We start from the raw sequence: 16,469 nt of genomic DNA on the forward strand, positions 1-16,469 counted from the left end.
CAATTTTGGCTAAGTCCCTTGTTTTCATGATTTAGCTGAAGAAAATGACTGCTTCTATATGCTTTCAAAACCCTATGGTTTGACTACGGTACCAATAAAAGTGACACCATTCATAACATGGACAGTGGTCTCTTTCATATATTGCCTATAGTCACAAACTTAAGTGCCAAGCAGATGGTTGAAATCTGTTTTGTATAAAATGTGTGCTTTTTTTTTTCTTCTTCCCCAACTGTGTTCTTTGTATTCATATTCAGCCTAGGTTTTTGCCATCAAAACACTGGCACCGTGTCGATCATTAGCAGCGTTTTAGACAACTGGCAACTAAGGTATTCACTGTTCTCCACAAAATGTTCAGCTAATATTTCCCAGATGTATAATTAAGACAGAAGATCATATTCTTAAATTGGTATCAGCACTTTGGATGGCTCCTGGCTCTCAACAGATTATATCAGTAAAAAGAAATTTTATATACAAAAATAATAATAATAAAATCCCTGTTTCTTGGGTGTTTTCTTAGAAATCTGCCCTTAAAAAAATTCACCTCAAAATTTCCAAAGCCTCACCCACAGACAACCAGTAAATAGCTAACACAAAACCACTTATACAGTTTTTACTAATGTGTAATGTAATGCATTTGGATAGAGAAGTTTCTTCAAGTTCTTGAGTATCTTCTATTTTTCACAATGGAAACAAGGGTTGGTGAGATATCTCACTTGAAAAAGTACCTGCTGTGCCATGAGCAACCCAGGTTCAAGTCTCTGGCCCCCACAGCACTGGAGGAAGCTTCAGCACTGCAGTTCCCTTTCATTCTATCTGCTAAGTTAAACCAGAGCAGCAAAGCCCTGATAACAAGAAGAAGAAATATTTTAAAGAGCAACCGTTGCACTGATAGAAAACCACTATCTTTGTAGCCCAGTAGTTTGTTCTATAGAATGACTGTTTTTATAACTATCCACCAGTAAATGAATTTTAATTTCCGTAGGTCAGAGCATAGAAATATAAATCAGCAAATTTAAATTCCCTACATATAAAATGGGTAGGAGTTGCATTCTCAGGACATTTCATTACTAGCAGCAATAGGTCCGGAAGCTGTGACATACTTGCTGCTCTTCAGAAACATGCTACTTGGGATCAATAATCCTAAGTGCAGTGAAAACTAGCATAGCTGTACTAACTACAAATAGCACACAAGTCAGTAAAGTTCTTAGAAATATCATCTTATATTCTAAAGTGATCTTCAAGTATCAGATTACAACCAAAGTAAACCTAGTGTAATCATATGGAAGGGATGATTTTACATTTGTCAAAAGTTAAGCTGACCTTGTTTTCAAACTGTTAAGTTCAGTGATTCACAATCAGATATATCCACATCTTTTCCATAAAATTCCACAAGGATAAGAATCGCATTAGTACAGGGGGACAAATAATTTTATGATTATTTTAAAGCCCATTTTATAGATGCATGACTGAAACCCAGAGTATTTAGTCACTTAGACACAGGAAAGTTTTAATTGATTTAGAAACTGCAGGCACTTATGCCAACTTTGTTAATCATGAAATGCTAGGTTATAAAATATATTAGCAATACGTCGCCAAACTGGATGATTTCCAGATTTTCTTTTTTCTTGAACAGTAAGATACTTGCACATTTCCATTGGTCCTAGTTCTAAATGTAGAATGTAGTTGTAATTCAATAAGATTTTATTTTATAACCGTATATACCATGAGAGTTAGAGAATAACACCATTCCTTTACTCATAAGTTAAAAGAGGCAGGAATAGAATATAAAGTTTATATCACAATTATTATGTTAAAGTTATCTCAAACACAGAGACGATTTCTGTTATTCCAAATATGTACTTACAACAGTCAATTTGGAAGAGAATTTCATGATTCTAGAATCATATTTAAAGTATGGCTAAATTGTTAAATCCTTAATATGTAGTTAAGTATTATGCTGCTGCTGATTTCACTACACATTTTTGTCAAATACTGTCTGTGTGTGTAAGTGTGTGTGTGTGTGTGTGTGTGTGTGTGTGTTGTGTGTGTATTTTAAAGCATACAACCTGCCAGATGTAAGATTTTAACAATATGTAAAAGTTGTTCTCTTACATAATGGAGCTTTTAAAAAATTTACCTTTCTTTGGCTTTTCCAATATTCTGTCTCATGGGGTTTTATATTTCTTTTCTTGAAATTGTCAACTGCCAACTAATAAATATGAGGTTGGCTAGACTGATGATACCACTAGCTGTCTAATTTATATTAAGACTCACTTGAAATCTTGCTTTGGACTACCTGTTTGTAATCCTGCCAGTCGAATATTCTATTTATTCATAAGAAGGCTCATACTGCCCACGGGCCCTGTTGTTGTTGCAATACCCCAGCTTACCCCTTCTCTTTTTTTTTTTTTTTTCTGTCTTCAGAGACTTGCAGCTTTTTGACCTAAAAACACATCTCTCATAGTTTTCATATCCCCCACAACGGCTTCACCAGTAGTCAATCCATATTTAATCTATACTTCACAATATCTGTTAGCAGTGGAGAGTGGTGATTTCATATACCTGGGAGTTGCATACACCGACAATGTGAATCTAATCTTTTGAAACACTTAGTTTAAAAATAGCTCATAGCAAAATTGAGCACTTAATCCTAAGTAAGAATTATATGTGGTACTCAGATTGAATCCTCCTAAAATACAGGAGGGTTACTTGTTCTTGCACAACACGACTCAATTGACAGGTAAATTGAGAAGTGATTCCATATGTCAAGGACGGTAATGTGAGATACTCAGTCTTCAAACAGCCACATAAATGTAAGAATTCTGTCCATTAGAATAAAGAGCTAGGAATCTGCAACTGCAGTGCAGAAAGATGATGAAATTGCAGAGTTCAGGTGTTTTAGAAATTAGTCCATCTTGCATCTTACAGACACATACACCAAGACTCACAACCTCATCTCCATTTGAAGGGAAAAAACTGGAACCTGAAATAATTTATCTAACTAATACAGATAATAATGTTGAGGGTATTTAGTACATTAAGAAAAAAGCACATGAAGATACTGACAAATATAAGTGTTTTCAAAGGGAAAATAAAGCATAATGTTCAATGCTTTTTAAAAAATTCAAAATCCAAAGAAACATTCATTTGATGTGGAGACTATAGGACTCTAGTACTCATTTTTAGTTTTTTGTTTTTTTTTCATCTCAAATATATGTTACTCAAGTATATCTTGACTTACCTAACTCCTTGAATTTATTTTTTCTACTAAATATGCACCAGACTACCTGCTTCAAACTTTAAAAGCTAGGATACCACTATATGCTCCTATAGTTTTGCCATAGGATACTGTACTATAAATGAGAAAATAAGAATGGACCATATCTGCATTTCTATGAATTATGTCTTCCTTTCAAATTTTCCTCCCTAAAACTACAGCTTCATTAGGATTTGGCAGCATTTATTCAAAATCAATTTATTCAAAATTCAATTACCCTGTAAGTGGAAAAGTTTCTCCTAAATTCTAAACTTTTGCATATATGTGCATAACCATTATACTCCCAAAATAAATTCTTCATGTAATAGCGACTCCAAAGTTATCTTTTAATTTACTTACAAAAGTCTATATATTTTGCTGTTTCCTTAAATTGCTGTCAGGATCTTTTGGGTATGCTTTTCTCTCCCTAGAAGAATGCTTTTAAAGCATTAGATAACTCTAAACTGTTTACAGATCAAATTAGATACATTTTATTTTTCCCAGTAATGCTAAATGTTTTCAAAACAGTCATGTCATCCTTATACCCAACAACCCAAATGTCTCTAAAATAATACTTTTCTAAATTTTCTTAAGTTTCTAAGTTATAAGGATGCTTAGCACCAGATTTGGAAGTAGAACTTTCCATTTCTAGGAGGTCAGTTTGATTAATGGTACTTTGACTATGACATAAAAGTTTCCTCACATCCTGATGATGCTGTATTAAAGATGACAATCTGAATCTGATACTTTATATTCAGTTATCACTTACTCAAGGTCAAAGCTAAATTAATGAATGATCAGAAACTGAATGGTATGGCCATCAGTTCATTCCCTTTTTACCAAACAATGGGAACATTATACACTGACCTAATGTGTCTAAATATAGATTTCTAGTAGAGTTAACAAGGAAATAAATAGTATTAACATTAATTTTACCCGATGTTATTCTACATACTATTTTTAATAGACGGGACTCAATATAAAATTAAAAATGGGAGAGGGGGAAACAAAGGTACGTCAGTAAAGGAGGTTCAACAAAAACAATGGCGCTTACAAACTCTAGCCCAGGGTAAATGACCAAAAGGAAGAAGTGGAAGTAAATGATACATTAAGTTGAGATTTATGATTGATGTGTTCTAGAACTTTGTTAAGCAAAATATAACAACTCTAAAAGATAAGCTAGTAGCTTAAGCACTACTTCATTTTGTGTCCTCTTAGGATGAAAGTTTATTTCCCACTTTCACTATTAGTAACTTTTTTTTTATTCAGGTTGCTCTTTTTCCACCTATACTAAATTGTTTAAGATGGCTAGTCAGTAGTCTTGAAACCTCACAGTTTAAACAACCTATATATCCTTGATATCCTCATCCTATTTGATTATCAAAATAAAACCCAAATTTGTATTGAAATAATTCTCCTTACTTTAAAATAAATTTTGATTTGAAACATGTCAAGAAAATACTATGTAAGCCTGTGTCTTACTAAGTCAAACACAGATTAACCTTTCCCCATTCTTTTCTCAGTAATATTCCTGATCTCTAAAAAAGAAGGTATATCCATTATAAATTGTTTCTTCTCAGTGTCCAATCTAATTCTCTTAAGTATTAACTGCCAGCATTAAAACCTTACAAGATTTTGAAGCATTTTATTTATTTATTTTTGGTGGGGGGTGTCACTGGAAGAAGACTTACGAAGTGGACTTCCATTCTTCCTATCATATCTATTCCCATAGCATCCGATTCTTGGGTTTTAATGTGACAAAAACCATTGGCATGGGAAGGAGAGAACATATGCATATAACATCATGGAACTCTTTGCATCTCCACAACGAAAAGTATTAAAAATGAAGTGACTAATACATTTAAGTGAAGAGTAATAATCTTCTGGATTTTTTTCCCTTTTCCTACAGGTTTGTATCTAAAAGGTACATTCTTTCAAAGATACAAAGAATAGAAATAGAAATGCTGTTGCACATTAAAGTTTCAGTGAATTTGCTGCCAGCAGCTTTTCTTTATAGTGTTCCTCTTACCTACAGGATGTGTTGGTGCTGGCAGGTAGCCCTGATTTGTTAGTAGCCAAATTATTTTTGTCCCTCAAGTACAAGAAATCTACATAGCACATGAACGAGGCATGGTTTGCTAGTTTACACACATCTTTCTAACTCCAAGAAACCAAAACTCATTCACAAATGTTTTCATTTTAGCAAAAAAAAAAAAAAAAAAAAGAAAAGAAGAAGAAAAAGAAGGACTATTAAAAATGAGAGACAACTAGCTTTGAATTCCTAGTCCCCATTTTCCATCAGGAAAGAGAGAGAAAAAAAACTCATTTCAACTTCAATAAGTAACTTTGGTCCTTAATGTTAGAAAAATAAACACCTTTCTATTCAACCACACTTCACATTTCATTTAAGTCAAAATGTTTCTGTAAAAGGCATTATGAAGGTCATTTAGTCATAAACTTAAATGTCTCCAGATAACAATGCATCACAACTCTATACCAGGCTTAAATAATGTGAATTTCAATCCCTAGCATCCTTATATTGCACGATCACTAACTACATTTTTATACTGCTGCAACACCTTTACAAGTAATAGGAAAAAAATAAAAAGAAGCAATACTTAGAAATAAACATATAAACATATAACACAAGCACACGGGGGAATATATATATATATATATACACACATATATATATATTCATTCTAAGGCAAAGCCAAATTAAATGCATTAGCATTAAAGAACCAAGTGAAATGTTACTTATGTAGAAGAGGTCTGAAATACAAAGAGCCCAGGTTTAGTCTGAATGGATTTAAGGTTTAACACTGATTTCAAATGCCTATGAACATCTACAAGCTTTTGTTTTTAATTTTACTCCTCTCACGTTTTATGAGTAAAAAAAAAAAGAAGGAAAGAAAAGAAAAAAAAGTTCTAAAACTACCTTGTAATAGATAGATTACTTTCAAGCTGGTTGACAAAAGGGTATAATGACCGGAAAACGATACAAAAGAAACAGAGAAAGCATGTTAACAAGTTTATCAACAAACCTGGGTAATTCTCATGAAGTACAGATTAAGGTTCAGTGGTTCCAAACTGGCAGCATTCAAGTTGGGTTCATATTTGGGTTTTTTGTTTTGTTTGTTTTTTTAAACCACCTGTCCTAAATCGACATTGTTTATGCTAATTATCTTTGTTTATGCCACAATTCTGCTTGTTTACTACATTCTTTTAAAATACCATATCCCTATAAACAGTTCTCACCAGAATTCTTCTAAATCTTGTATCGGTCTGGTCTTCTTCGCAGCCCACTGAGCAGAATGCAGCTCTACAATGAAGGCTCAAGAGCTGGGAACAACTTTGAGTCTCGGACTCCTCAAGCTGGTAAAGGCAGGGAGTAGTGCTGAGGTTTCACTTAGGCTCCAAGGGAAAAGGATACTGAATGTGGAGAAATGCAACACCCCCCTATTGGACAAGCAGAACCATACGCCACAGTATCTCCAAGAGGTGATGTATGAACTCTCTGATACTAAAGGGATGGGGGAAATAGCTTCCAAACTGCAGGAAAGAATGCAGAAGCCAGAAAGAATAAAGAGGGCTTCTCTTGAAGTAGTAACAGACCTTGATTTAAATGAAGAGATAGGAAGCGTCCTTCTGAAATATATCCAAATAAGCACTGTTGACTTAGCCAAAATAGGATCAGATATATATATTTCACTCTTCAGCAATATCACTTGATCCTGTTCAACTCCGTAACAATCAATACTTAATGCAGATGCTGATGTTATCAATCAATAAAAAGGAAAGGACAAAACAAAGGGAGGCTTTTTCATGCTTTAGTCCATTTCTTGCTCAACTAATATTTTGCATTAAGATAGAAACACTTCATGTTTTCCTTAACTCTTTAAACATCTTTTTATCTGACTGCCACCATCTGAGTCAGAGATCTGGCAAATTGGCAAGATATCTCAGTAGAAGAGAAAAACCTAGATTGGTTTATTTCTCAAGCACTAAATTACCCCCCCCCCCCCGCAAGAGAAATTACAGGTGAACAACAAACTATACTAGAAAACAAAAATCGATCAGTTATACTTATGTAACAAATCTATGAAAAAGGAGGTGGCCAACCTACAATAACAACTATTTGCCTTATACAACACACTCCTTAGATGGCTGAAGAACTGGCCACAGAAATGACAATCCAAATTAAGGCTTTACCCATGAATCTAATTTTACTTTTTAATCATTATGTTTATATTATGAATTGAATGCAATTTAAATAGTTTCAAGCTCTATGGGAGAATAATGTGCTAAAGTGTTAGAACAAGTCTTGCAATTTGCCTTTTGAGAATATGGCTTATTCAAATGTTACTTAGAAGATACTAAGACCAGGTAAATACCTTATCATTTGCAAGGTGCGCTTAAGAAACGTTAAGATGCAAAAAGAACACACCAACATTTGATGAAAGCATTAACATTCAAACACTTCTGTGTCTAATAACCTGCTAAGTATTAAGCAACAGACAATGACACCTGACACTCTTAACTCTTAATTGTTCTGAGCCATCAGTCAGGGCACCTACTAAGTCTGCCATGCAGCACACACCAGTTTGAGTGTGATAACAGTGTGCTGTGTCTCCTGCTTCATGCAAACTGCATTCCAAACTAAAATCTAAGCTCAGTTAGTTTGCACATTACTGAGATGATAACAAATCTATAATCAGTGGCAGTCACCTTTCCCTCTAGAAGTAGTAAATAAAAGATGAAATGCACAAAAGCAGTTGTGGGGACATCCTGACAACACAATACCAAAGTTGCAGGTTAATAGTTGCCGTTCAGTGGCATAACTTTCTTTTGAGTCATACCTACAGTTTACTTGTTAAGTTGAATGGATTCATCACTCATAAGCAACAAACACACACACATATACACACACGCATACACATATTTGTAATTAAACTGAATTAAATCTGTCTGGGTAATAGGGTTTTATTTTTATGGCTGAATTTTAGGTAATAAAGATACCACTAATGTCAAAAATATTCTTGCAGCTGATAACACAAATCAGTCTCTCATAACAGCTGATGTATATTCTTTTCATAGAAAACACTTATAAGGTTCTTAATGTAAATGGAAGTATATATAATATCCAATGTGTATATATATGTATACATATATATCTTTAATCCATATCACTGTAAACACATTTTATACATACAGTAAATAAGTTAAAATTTTTATACAAAAGGTTTTAACTTTTATAGTGTTCCCTTATAGGATGTCTGTTGTCTGCATCCATTTTGAGAGAAACAATCAAATAGGTAGTCTTACAGGCTTAATTTGCTTCATACTATTGCCTTCAACACAACTTTTTTTTTCTTGCTAGGCACAGTCCTCCTAGGTAATAATCTTACACTTACTCTTTAATTAAGTCTCAAGCATAAAGCAATTAGGAGTGTAACAAGTAGCTTAGTCATAAAACTATTACATTGTGATCAAATAGTATAAATCTTAAAGAGATAAAGCACAATCTTACTGATAGCATCATTGTTTTCTTTCAGTCATTAAAACAATCTAATACTGAAATTCAAGGTAAATGTTTTAAATATGTTTGCCTTAGGAATATGAAGAAACATAAAATTTTGTCGTGGTTTCAGTATTAATTTTCAACTCATATATAAATTCAATGTCTACTTTTAAATGACTTCAAGTATTCACTCTAACCACTATTACTAACATTTAGATTATGTTACCAGCTATGCTTCCTCTAAACGGTTAAGATGCGAAAGTCTGTTTACAAATAATTCCTTAAAACAGACTTTCCCTGTTCAACTCCCATCTAGGAATTGGGATTTTCATTCATCATAATCAGATATACCAAGGACCTCTGAAAATGAATGTATAATATTCTGCTGTCTTTACTACTTACAATCTGCTCTGGCCTCTGAGCACTTATTAGCATACAATGAGGTTGTTACGACTTTTAATTCATTTAATAACTGTTTACCAGCCTGACAGTACTGACGGTGATTGTTTCTCAGGCTGGTAAAACTGGCACCAACAAAGACAAAATTCGCCCTGCATCTAAGTTTTAATATTTAGTAACGTTTCATGTAGTCTACAGGTTGGAAAGAATAAGATGAGCAACACTGTACAATGCAAACAGAAGAAAAAAAATTAAAGGATCAAGTGAAAGCTTCCACAATGTATAAAAGGAACCCCAAGCAAATTCTTTGCCTCCGTTATATCAAAGCTCTCAGTTTCATGAAGAAATGTATATGTCTTCTTTTCAAATTTCTGACTAAACTTGAATGAACTACTCATCTGTAGCAGGTGAGCAAATAGGATACAATTAGCACTCAACAAAAAGAATTCACTTCTCCAGTGAAAGTTGCAAATAGCTGAAAAGGTCAGCAGGAAGTTTATTGTATCTGATACTGTAGCCATAACACATATACCTCCTTTGGAGAATGCAGATATTCAATATTCAGTCTGCATGAGATACTTCATGTGGGTGATTGTAAATAGACTAACCCGTACAGATTCAATGTAAACAAATAGTAATTATTTACTAAGAGTTTTGTATGTATTACCAATTGCAACCACAGGGGAAATTATTAAATTGTATAGCATATAACATTTATCAAACTTATCAAACTTATGGTGTCTATACTAACAAGTCTATAGATTATCACTTGCTTATTGAATTGCCCACTTCAAAAACCATGCATCTGGGTGACAAAAAAAATGCAATTTCACTCACAGAGAAAATCAGAGTAGGATATCAAAATAGGAAAGAGAAAAGTTTAGTTTTAAAGAGAAAAACAATACAAATAAAGTTCACAGCAGGAAAGCTCTGCCTATGGAGATATAGGCAATAGCCTGTTAATATATAACTACCTTTTTATAAGAACAGTCTGTTAACTGGGTTACACATGAGACGCAGTTTTATTTTCAGAACGTTCAGGGCTGAAAATATTATCATGTAAGTGCTACTCTGTAGAGCATGCTAGAAAACTGAATGTGCTGAATTAACAACTGCTTCATTAAGCGATACTATGTTTCATGATAAATGACTTCAATACCTACATATGATAGGCTGTATTTGCAAACAAAAGCTAACCATCTGAAGAGTTAATACAGAGAACTTTGAAAAAAATCAAATTCAAAATTGTCAAAAACTCTTAGCGACTCGATGGAATTATCTAGTAAGGATGCACTTTAACTTAGTTTCCCCTCCACACATAGACACACATACACACACACACACACACACACACACACACACACACACACAGATAGATGATGAAAAGAAATGAGAGAAGAAGAGAGTCTTCAAGTATGGTATATTGGCTATTCTACTTTCTTCCCTAGTTTGACATGAGCTTCTCTAGTATGACTGCACGCAAGCATTATTTTATTCTTAATACTCTTATTCTCTTTCATTGCTTCACTTCTAAAATGTTTTCATCTTTGTCCTTTCTTTTTTCGTCTTTTCATATCAAATTCAGTCCTTTGAGCGATGAACAGCTTGACTTAGCATATTTTTAACCAGCTGGTCTAGCACCTAGCTTGCATTGCATAGTCAGATACAACAAATGTTTATACAGAAGGTAGCTTTCATGAAAATGAAAAAAAAAAAAAGCCCAAGTATCATGCATCCTGGCTTTTTTTAGCTTTTTTTTTAATTCACCATACAGAATACAAAGTTTGAATTCTTTTTAATGGCAAACATGATTCTATTTATAGTTCCAAAAATGAACTTATACTGGGATAGGAACTCAAATTTTAAAATTGCAATATGTACTTATAGGAACATGAAGAAGGCAAAAATTCTTTCAAAGCCTTGCCTTACTTGCAACAACATCAGATAGTAGAATATTGCACATATTTATCTGAATGGAACTACTTAATTGCAAATACATCAATTCCCATCATAGCAAAACGAAAACTATAGTAAACCCAAATTCAGTTTAAGACAGCAAGCGCAAAAAGTGGCCACTAAAACTTAGAAAGGGATCACCTCCTTTCCTTTCTTTTGACATTTTGAGTGTAATCTACTAATAGATGCCTGAGATGTTAAATTTTGTTTAAAAACAAAAATCTGCTCTCTTATATCAACAAAAAGGTCATGTGTTTTGCTGAGCAGCTTCCAAAGTTTTACGGAAGGATCAAATAGGAACTTACAGCCTCTGTTTTAACTACCATTAAAACCTCCTGGTACTTGAGATTACGGACAGAGATGTCCAACATAGGAACCCTGCACAAAACCATTTTTAAATGGTGTAAAGAGGAAGGGGGGGGGGGACAAGAAAGGGAGAAAGTAAAAATTTGAATGAGAGAGGAAAAGTAAAGCGGGAGAGGATGATGTCTAGTGCTCATTTAATTTCCTGTTATAGGACACAATCTTAAAATAGGTATACATTAACAGAAATCTCTGGAAGACTTTGCAAATCAGTTCAATTTGGTCCAGGCGAGCACAACAAGAATCAGCTAACAAGAATGTAAAAGCACCAGCTAAGAGCTTTCTCTGACCAACACGTTTGAGGGGAGCATCTTCTAATTGATTCAGAGACTCCTATAAAATGGGAGAGTTGCACTTCAATAGATCAGGGGGTTGGGGTGGGAAGGGGGGGGACTGTACTCACCTTTCAAACTCCTGAGGTAAATCAGGGTCAGTAAGCATGCTGGAAAAGCACAATTTCCCTTTGTCAAAGCAGCCACCTATGATCGTCTCCAACTGAACCTGTCAAGTGAGTCCAAACCTTCTAAACCAATTGATTGTGTGTGTGCGTGTGTGTGTGTGTGTGTGTGTGTGCGTGTGTGTGTGCGCGCGCGCGCGCGCGAGTGCGCGCCTCTCTCTCTCTCTCTCTCTCTCTCTCTCCCTCACTCCCTCCCTCCCTCCCCCCTCACCTCCTCCCCTCCCTCTCCTAGGACTCCTTGACCAGTCTCTTAAAGGGGTAGCGCACTTCCAGCAGCAGCGGGATCTGGCTGCTACCCCCCTCTGGAGAGCCAGCCAGCCAGCCACACACTCTGGCTCGCTGGGCTGCAAGGCAGTATACAACCTCAGGGTGCCTGTCCTTTCCTTTCAATTTTCTCTTCTAGACATCGCACAATATGAGAAGTCAACTCATTTAACACGTCTCCCATACTCTTGCTCTCCTAAATAATAAAGTCTCACACACACACACACACACACACACACACACACACACAGCAACACACAACAGTAGGGTTTGGGGGAAGAAAACAAAAACAAAAAAGGTCTGCTGTTGATTAATCAGAAATCTGTATACTAACAGAACCCCAATTAAACTGCATTTATTAGCTAATGAAACAAAAAATTAAATATTAATGGTGGCGTTTGAAACAAAGAATTGATATTCCTTCTCACCCCGTCTAAAGCGCGCTCTCTCTCTTGTGCACACGGAAACCCATTCTCGTACACACTCACACACAACAATCAGGCATTGTTCTGAGGGAAGAAAAGCAACTTTGACAGATTGAAATATAGCAGAGGCCCCTTCAAGGAAACCTGTAAACAACTTGTCACTCACTCTGTTGGTCTCACTGCTAGCTCCTGCTTTCCACAAAGTGGTGCGAACATCCTGGCAGCCCAAGCAAAGTTTCCTCTGCTCTAAACTCCATAAAACGCGATGTGTGATGTGGAGGGATTAGGTAGCCACATGCCAGAAGAACACAGGCAAAGAGTGGTGGTGGTAGTGGGGGGATCCAAAGACCCTCCACTCCCCACTTCACCCCACTCACTGCACCCCTCAAAAAATAAAAATAAATAAAATAAAGCTCAATGGTCCTGTGGCCGTCCTGTGTGGGACAGCGGGGGGTGGTGGGGCAGGACGTGGCTCTGGGTCTCTTTAATTTCCTCTGCCCTGGCAGCCACAGATAACAAGGTGGACAAACTATGGCTTTATAGAACCTAAGCTGCCTGCCAAGGCACAGCCTCCATAGCAGGTCCAATTATCTAGATAAAAATCTGGCAGGCGAGGGAGGTAATCAGGTAATGTACCTTTGACATGAAATGACAGAGGCGCACGCGAGCGCCCACAGACAGACACACACAGTCACTTACACACAGACACGCATGCAGAGATGGTGGCTGCCCCGAGCGCGCACCGCAGCATCTGGTCAGAGAGTAAGCACACACTAACCAACACAAGACAGTGTGCATTCTTCACACATACACACACACACACACACACACACACACACTCATAGTCACTCACACTCTCTCCACTCCTATTGGGAGGGTTCATTCTGCACAAAGGCTACATTACAGAGCCCGCCCCAATAAGGGGGGGGGGAGAGAGAGAGAGAAAAAAAAAGCCTTCCATTGTTGAGAGGGCAGGTCAGTTGATTAGATTTTCTGTGGAGAATTCCACGAGGAAATTCCCTTCAAAGCCGAAGTGATTAACTGGGGGCTATTCTGGAAATGGAGCAGACAATGGCTCAATAGTCTGCACAGCCAATGTCCAGGCTGGCACTGAACTCACTTAAAAAAAAAATAAAAGCCAGACTCCCTGTTCTTTTCCACACATTCCCCCCTCAACCCCCTCCGCTCCTTCCAACTTCCCCTCCCAATTCCTTTTATTTTGCAGCTGGACAACATTAAGGGCCTTTAAAACCACAAGGGTTGACCCCACAGCAGTTTGATTAGGTCCCACTTCTTTTTCCCCCTGGCCACAGGCAGACAGTAAGTTTACTTTTTTAGACAAGCACAATGACACACCATATACATATTCCAAATAGCACTTAGCAATTCTGAATGTCCGATGAGTGCATTTCTTCTTCGTTCAAAGCTTATCACATTTTTTTTTTTTGGATAAAGTTGATAATAACTTAAGAATGAGGTCCCTCATTCAAGGGACAGCCTAAAAAATAAAACTGTGCATGCTACAGAATTAGTGTGGGGGCATGACCAAAGCATGTCACTATGGAGTTAAGACACTAGCAAAACACAGAATTATGACCCAGTCTGAAAAAAAATGCTAACGAGGGATGTGGCAAAAATGACTTGATACTGACATGGTTCTCATTTTCAGTAGTTGAGGAAGAGGAAGGATATTACTCAGTATTCTTTCTTGTTTTTAGCCTGAAATTAGTTTTTATTACAGCAACTACCAGTGTCTACATAGGGAAGGGAAAAAATAAGAAAATTGTGATGTTTGAAATAGTTATTTTTCAGACCTTACAAGACCTAATAATCCAATAAACCCTAATTGATAAAAGTATATATATATATATATTTTTTACTTTTTCTGTTGTTAATGGAACTTATGAAAATTAGGGGATGGTGGCTGCCTGGCTACATTCACTTAAAAATAGTTTTTAGAAAAATTCCAATTAGGGAATTTTATTTCATCTTTTTTTTTAAATCAGTGGAAGAAGAAGAAGGGCAAGTTACAGGGGACAGTGGTGTGGAGGTTGAAGTAAGGAAGAGGAGAAGGCACTGAGGAGAGGGTGCAGGGAGAGAGGAGGGGGAAGCAGGGAGGAGAGGATGCAGGGAGAAGGAGACATAGTGGCAGCATAAAGATAGAAACAAAGATAATGGCCATAAGGCAGGATGCTGAGATCCGTATGGTCCCAGCTGCTGCCTTGCTGCAGCTACTACCTCTGCTTGTTGCTCTGAAACTCTAATCCAGAAGGTCACCAGAGCAGGTACAAGCGAGAATGAATATTTGAGGACAGCCCTAGCATGAAGTATGCTCACTGCAGAACCATCCTTGTCTCTGGTTGTTTGCCTAGACACGAATATGCATATGTACAAGTCTACATGTGCCAAATAAACAACACAAAGAAAATATAGGAATATGTTAAATGGATCGAAAAATTTATTTTAAAATCTGACTATATTTCTATAAACATTCTCGCAGCCATTCAAAAACAAATTATTTCTTGCACAATCATTCCTGCTGAATGTATTGAAACAGACTAGGAACTAGATGGAAATTTTGCCAAATATAATAATGATCATACTAATAACAATAATTGGAACTAATGGACTTCGAGCTCATAAGGAAGTTGGGTACACATAGCCTAGCTCATAGAAGCACGGATCAGAGTGGGAGTGTTATATAACCCCTAAGTTTCTGTGTTTCAGTGTAAGTAGCAGGAATTGAAAGTCATACAACAGGTTACTGACCCATTTCTTTCTTGAAACCAGATCTCACTTCACTGTGACACCAAGATGGCAAATAAAAACAACATTCCAGAACTGATGGCCCAAGATGGTATTCTTTTTTCAAGTGAATAATAATAAAAAAATTACTTTATATAAGTGTTAAGAAATTTAAACTTGATACAATCTCATTGGCCCTAAGTAATGTATTTGACAGTTGAGTTAAAGATTTTAAATGCTTTTCTCTAGGTCATAGAAATTTTCCTCCATTTTTTAATATTATTTTTAGGGGGGCATTTAATGGTTTATTTTTCATCTCCCTGTGAAATGTCTCTCCTCCAAACTTACAACCTTTTCCATCACTATACACCAGGACACCAAGACTATGTTTTCTTGTATTTGAATTTGATATTGCAAAATGGGATTTCAGTATGATCCTAGAACATCATCTAAAAAAGTTCTCACCACATCCCCTGCCACTGGTGATTTAATGAAATGATCAGACTGACCTGATCGATCCAGCATATAATACTTTTAAATCTCACTGTCTTATTTTAAATGTTTAAATACGGCGTGTGGTTATGACTAGTACACAGTATGTGTTAAGCAAAGCCATGTTCTTTCTGAAATGCTTGTCACTGTTGTATATGTAGCATTCACATCAGACCCAATATTCCAATGTGGTTTTGCCTTTGTCACATGCAGAACTCCAGAAAGTTTCATAATGTATGAAGATAGAGACATACCTTTGTATCACTTAGCATCTATTAAAAGCTTACTGACATGTTAAGCACTGAGGCTTTAAAAGAAGAATTTAAGAAAGTATGACAAACTGAATTTTAAAATACATGTGTGTCCAAATTTCACATTAATAATTCCATATTCAAGTACTCTAAAAAACACATGGTAATAAAAGTCAAAACAAAAAATAATGAATGAATAAACAAATGAAATGACAACAAGTTCCACAAGAAGACAAAGGAGTATGAAATAGCAAACTCATCTATAAATACAAACACATCTTCGAGAAGAACAGAGCAAAGCAAAGTACAACAGAAGCCCCAGACAACAGTCTTTCACTCA

General features: G+C 36.0%; 1 protein-coding gene across 11 annotated transcripts in view; it reads right to left on the reverse strand.

The window, feature by feature from the left end:
* SOX5 (SRY-box transcription factor 5) overlaps positions 1-16,469 on the reverse strand; it is a 1,357,610-nt gene that overhangs the window by 445,989 nt on the left and 895,152 nt on the right. For 4 of the 11 annotated variants that reach the window (XM_060194523.1, XM_060194522.1, XM_007517900.3 and 1 more), the window contains exon 1: positions 11,899-12,068. The exons of the other annotated variants lie outside the window; for them this stretch is intronic. In XM_060194523.1, coding sequence (XP_060050506.1) covers positions 11,899-11,936 — 38 coding nt within the window. In that variant the 5' untranslated portion in view covers positions 11,937-12,068. Of the gene's footprint in view, positions 1-11,898; positions 12,069-16,469 lie in introns of those variants that run through there. 11 annotated transcript variants of the gene reach the window in all.

This window comes from Erinaceus europaeus, chromosome 7 (assembly GCF_950295315.1).
Source record: "Erinaceus europaeus chromosome 7, mEriEur2.1, whole genome shotgun sequence".
Taxonomy (NCBI): Eukaryota; Metazoa; Chordata; class Mammalia; order Eulipotyphla; family Erinaceidae; genus Erinaceus; species Erinaceus europaeus.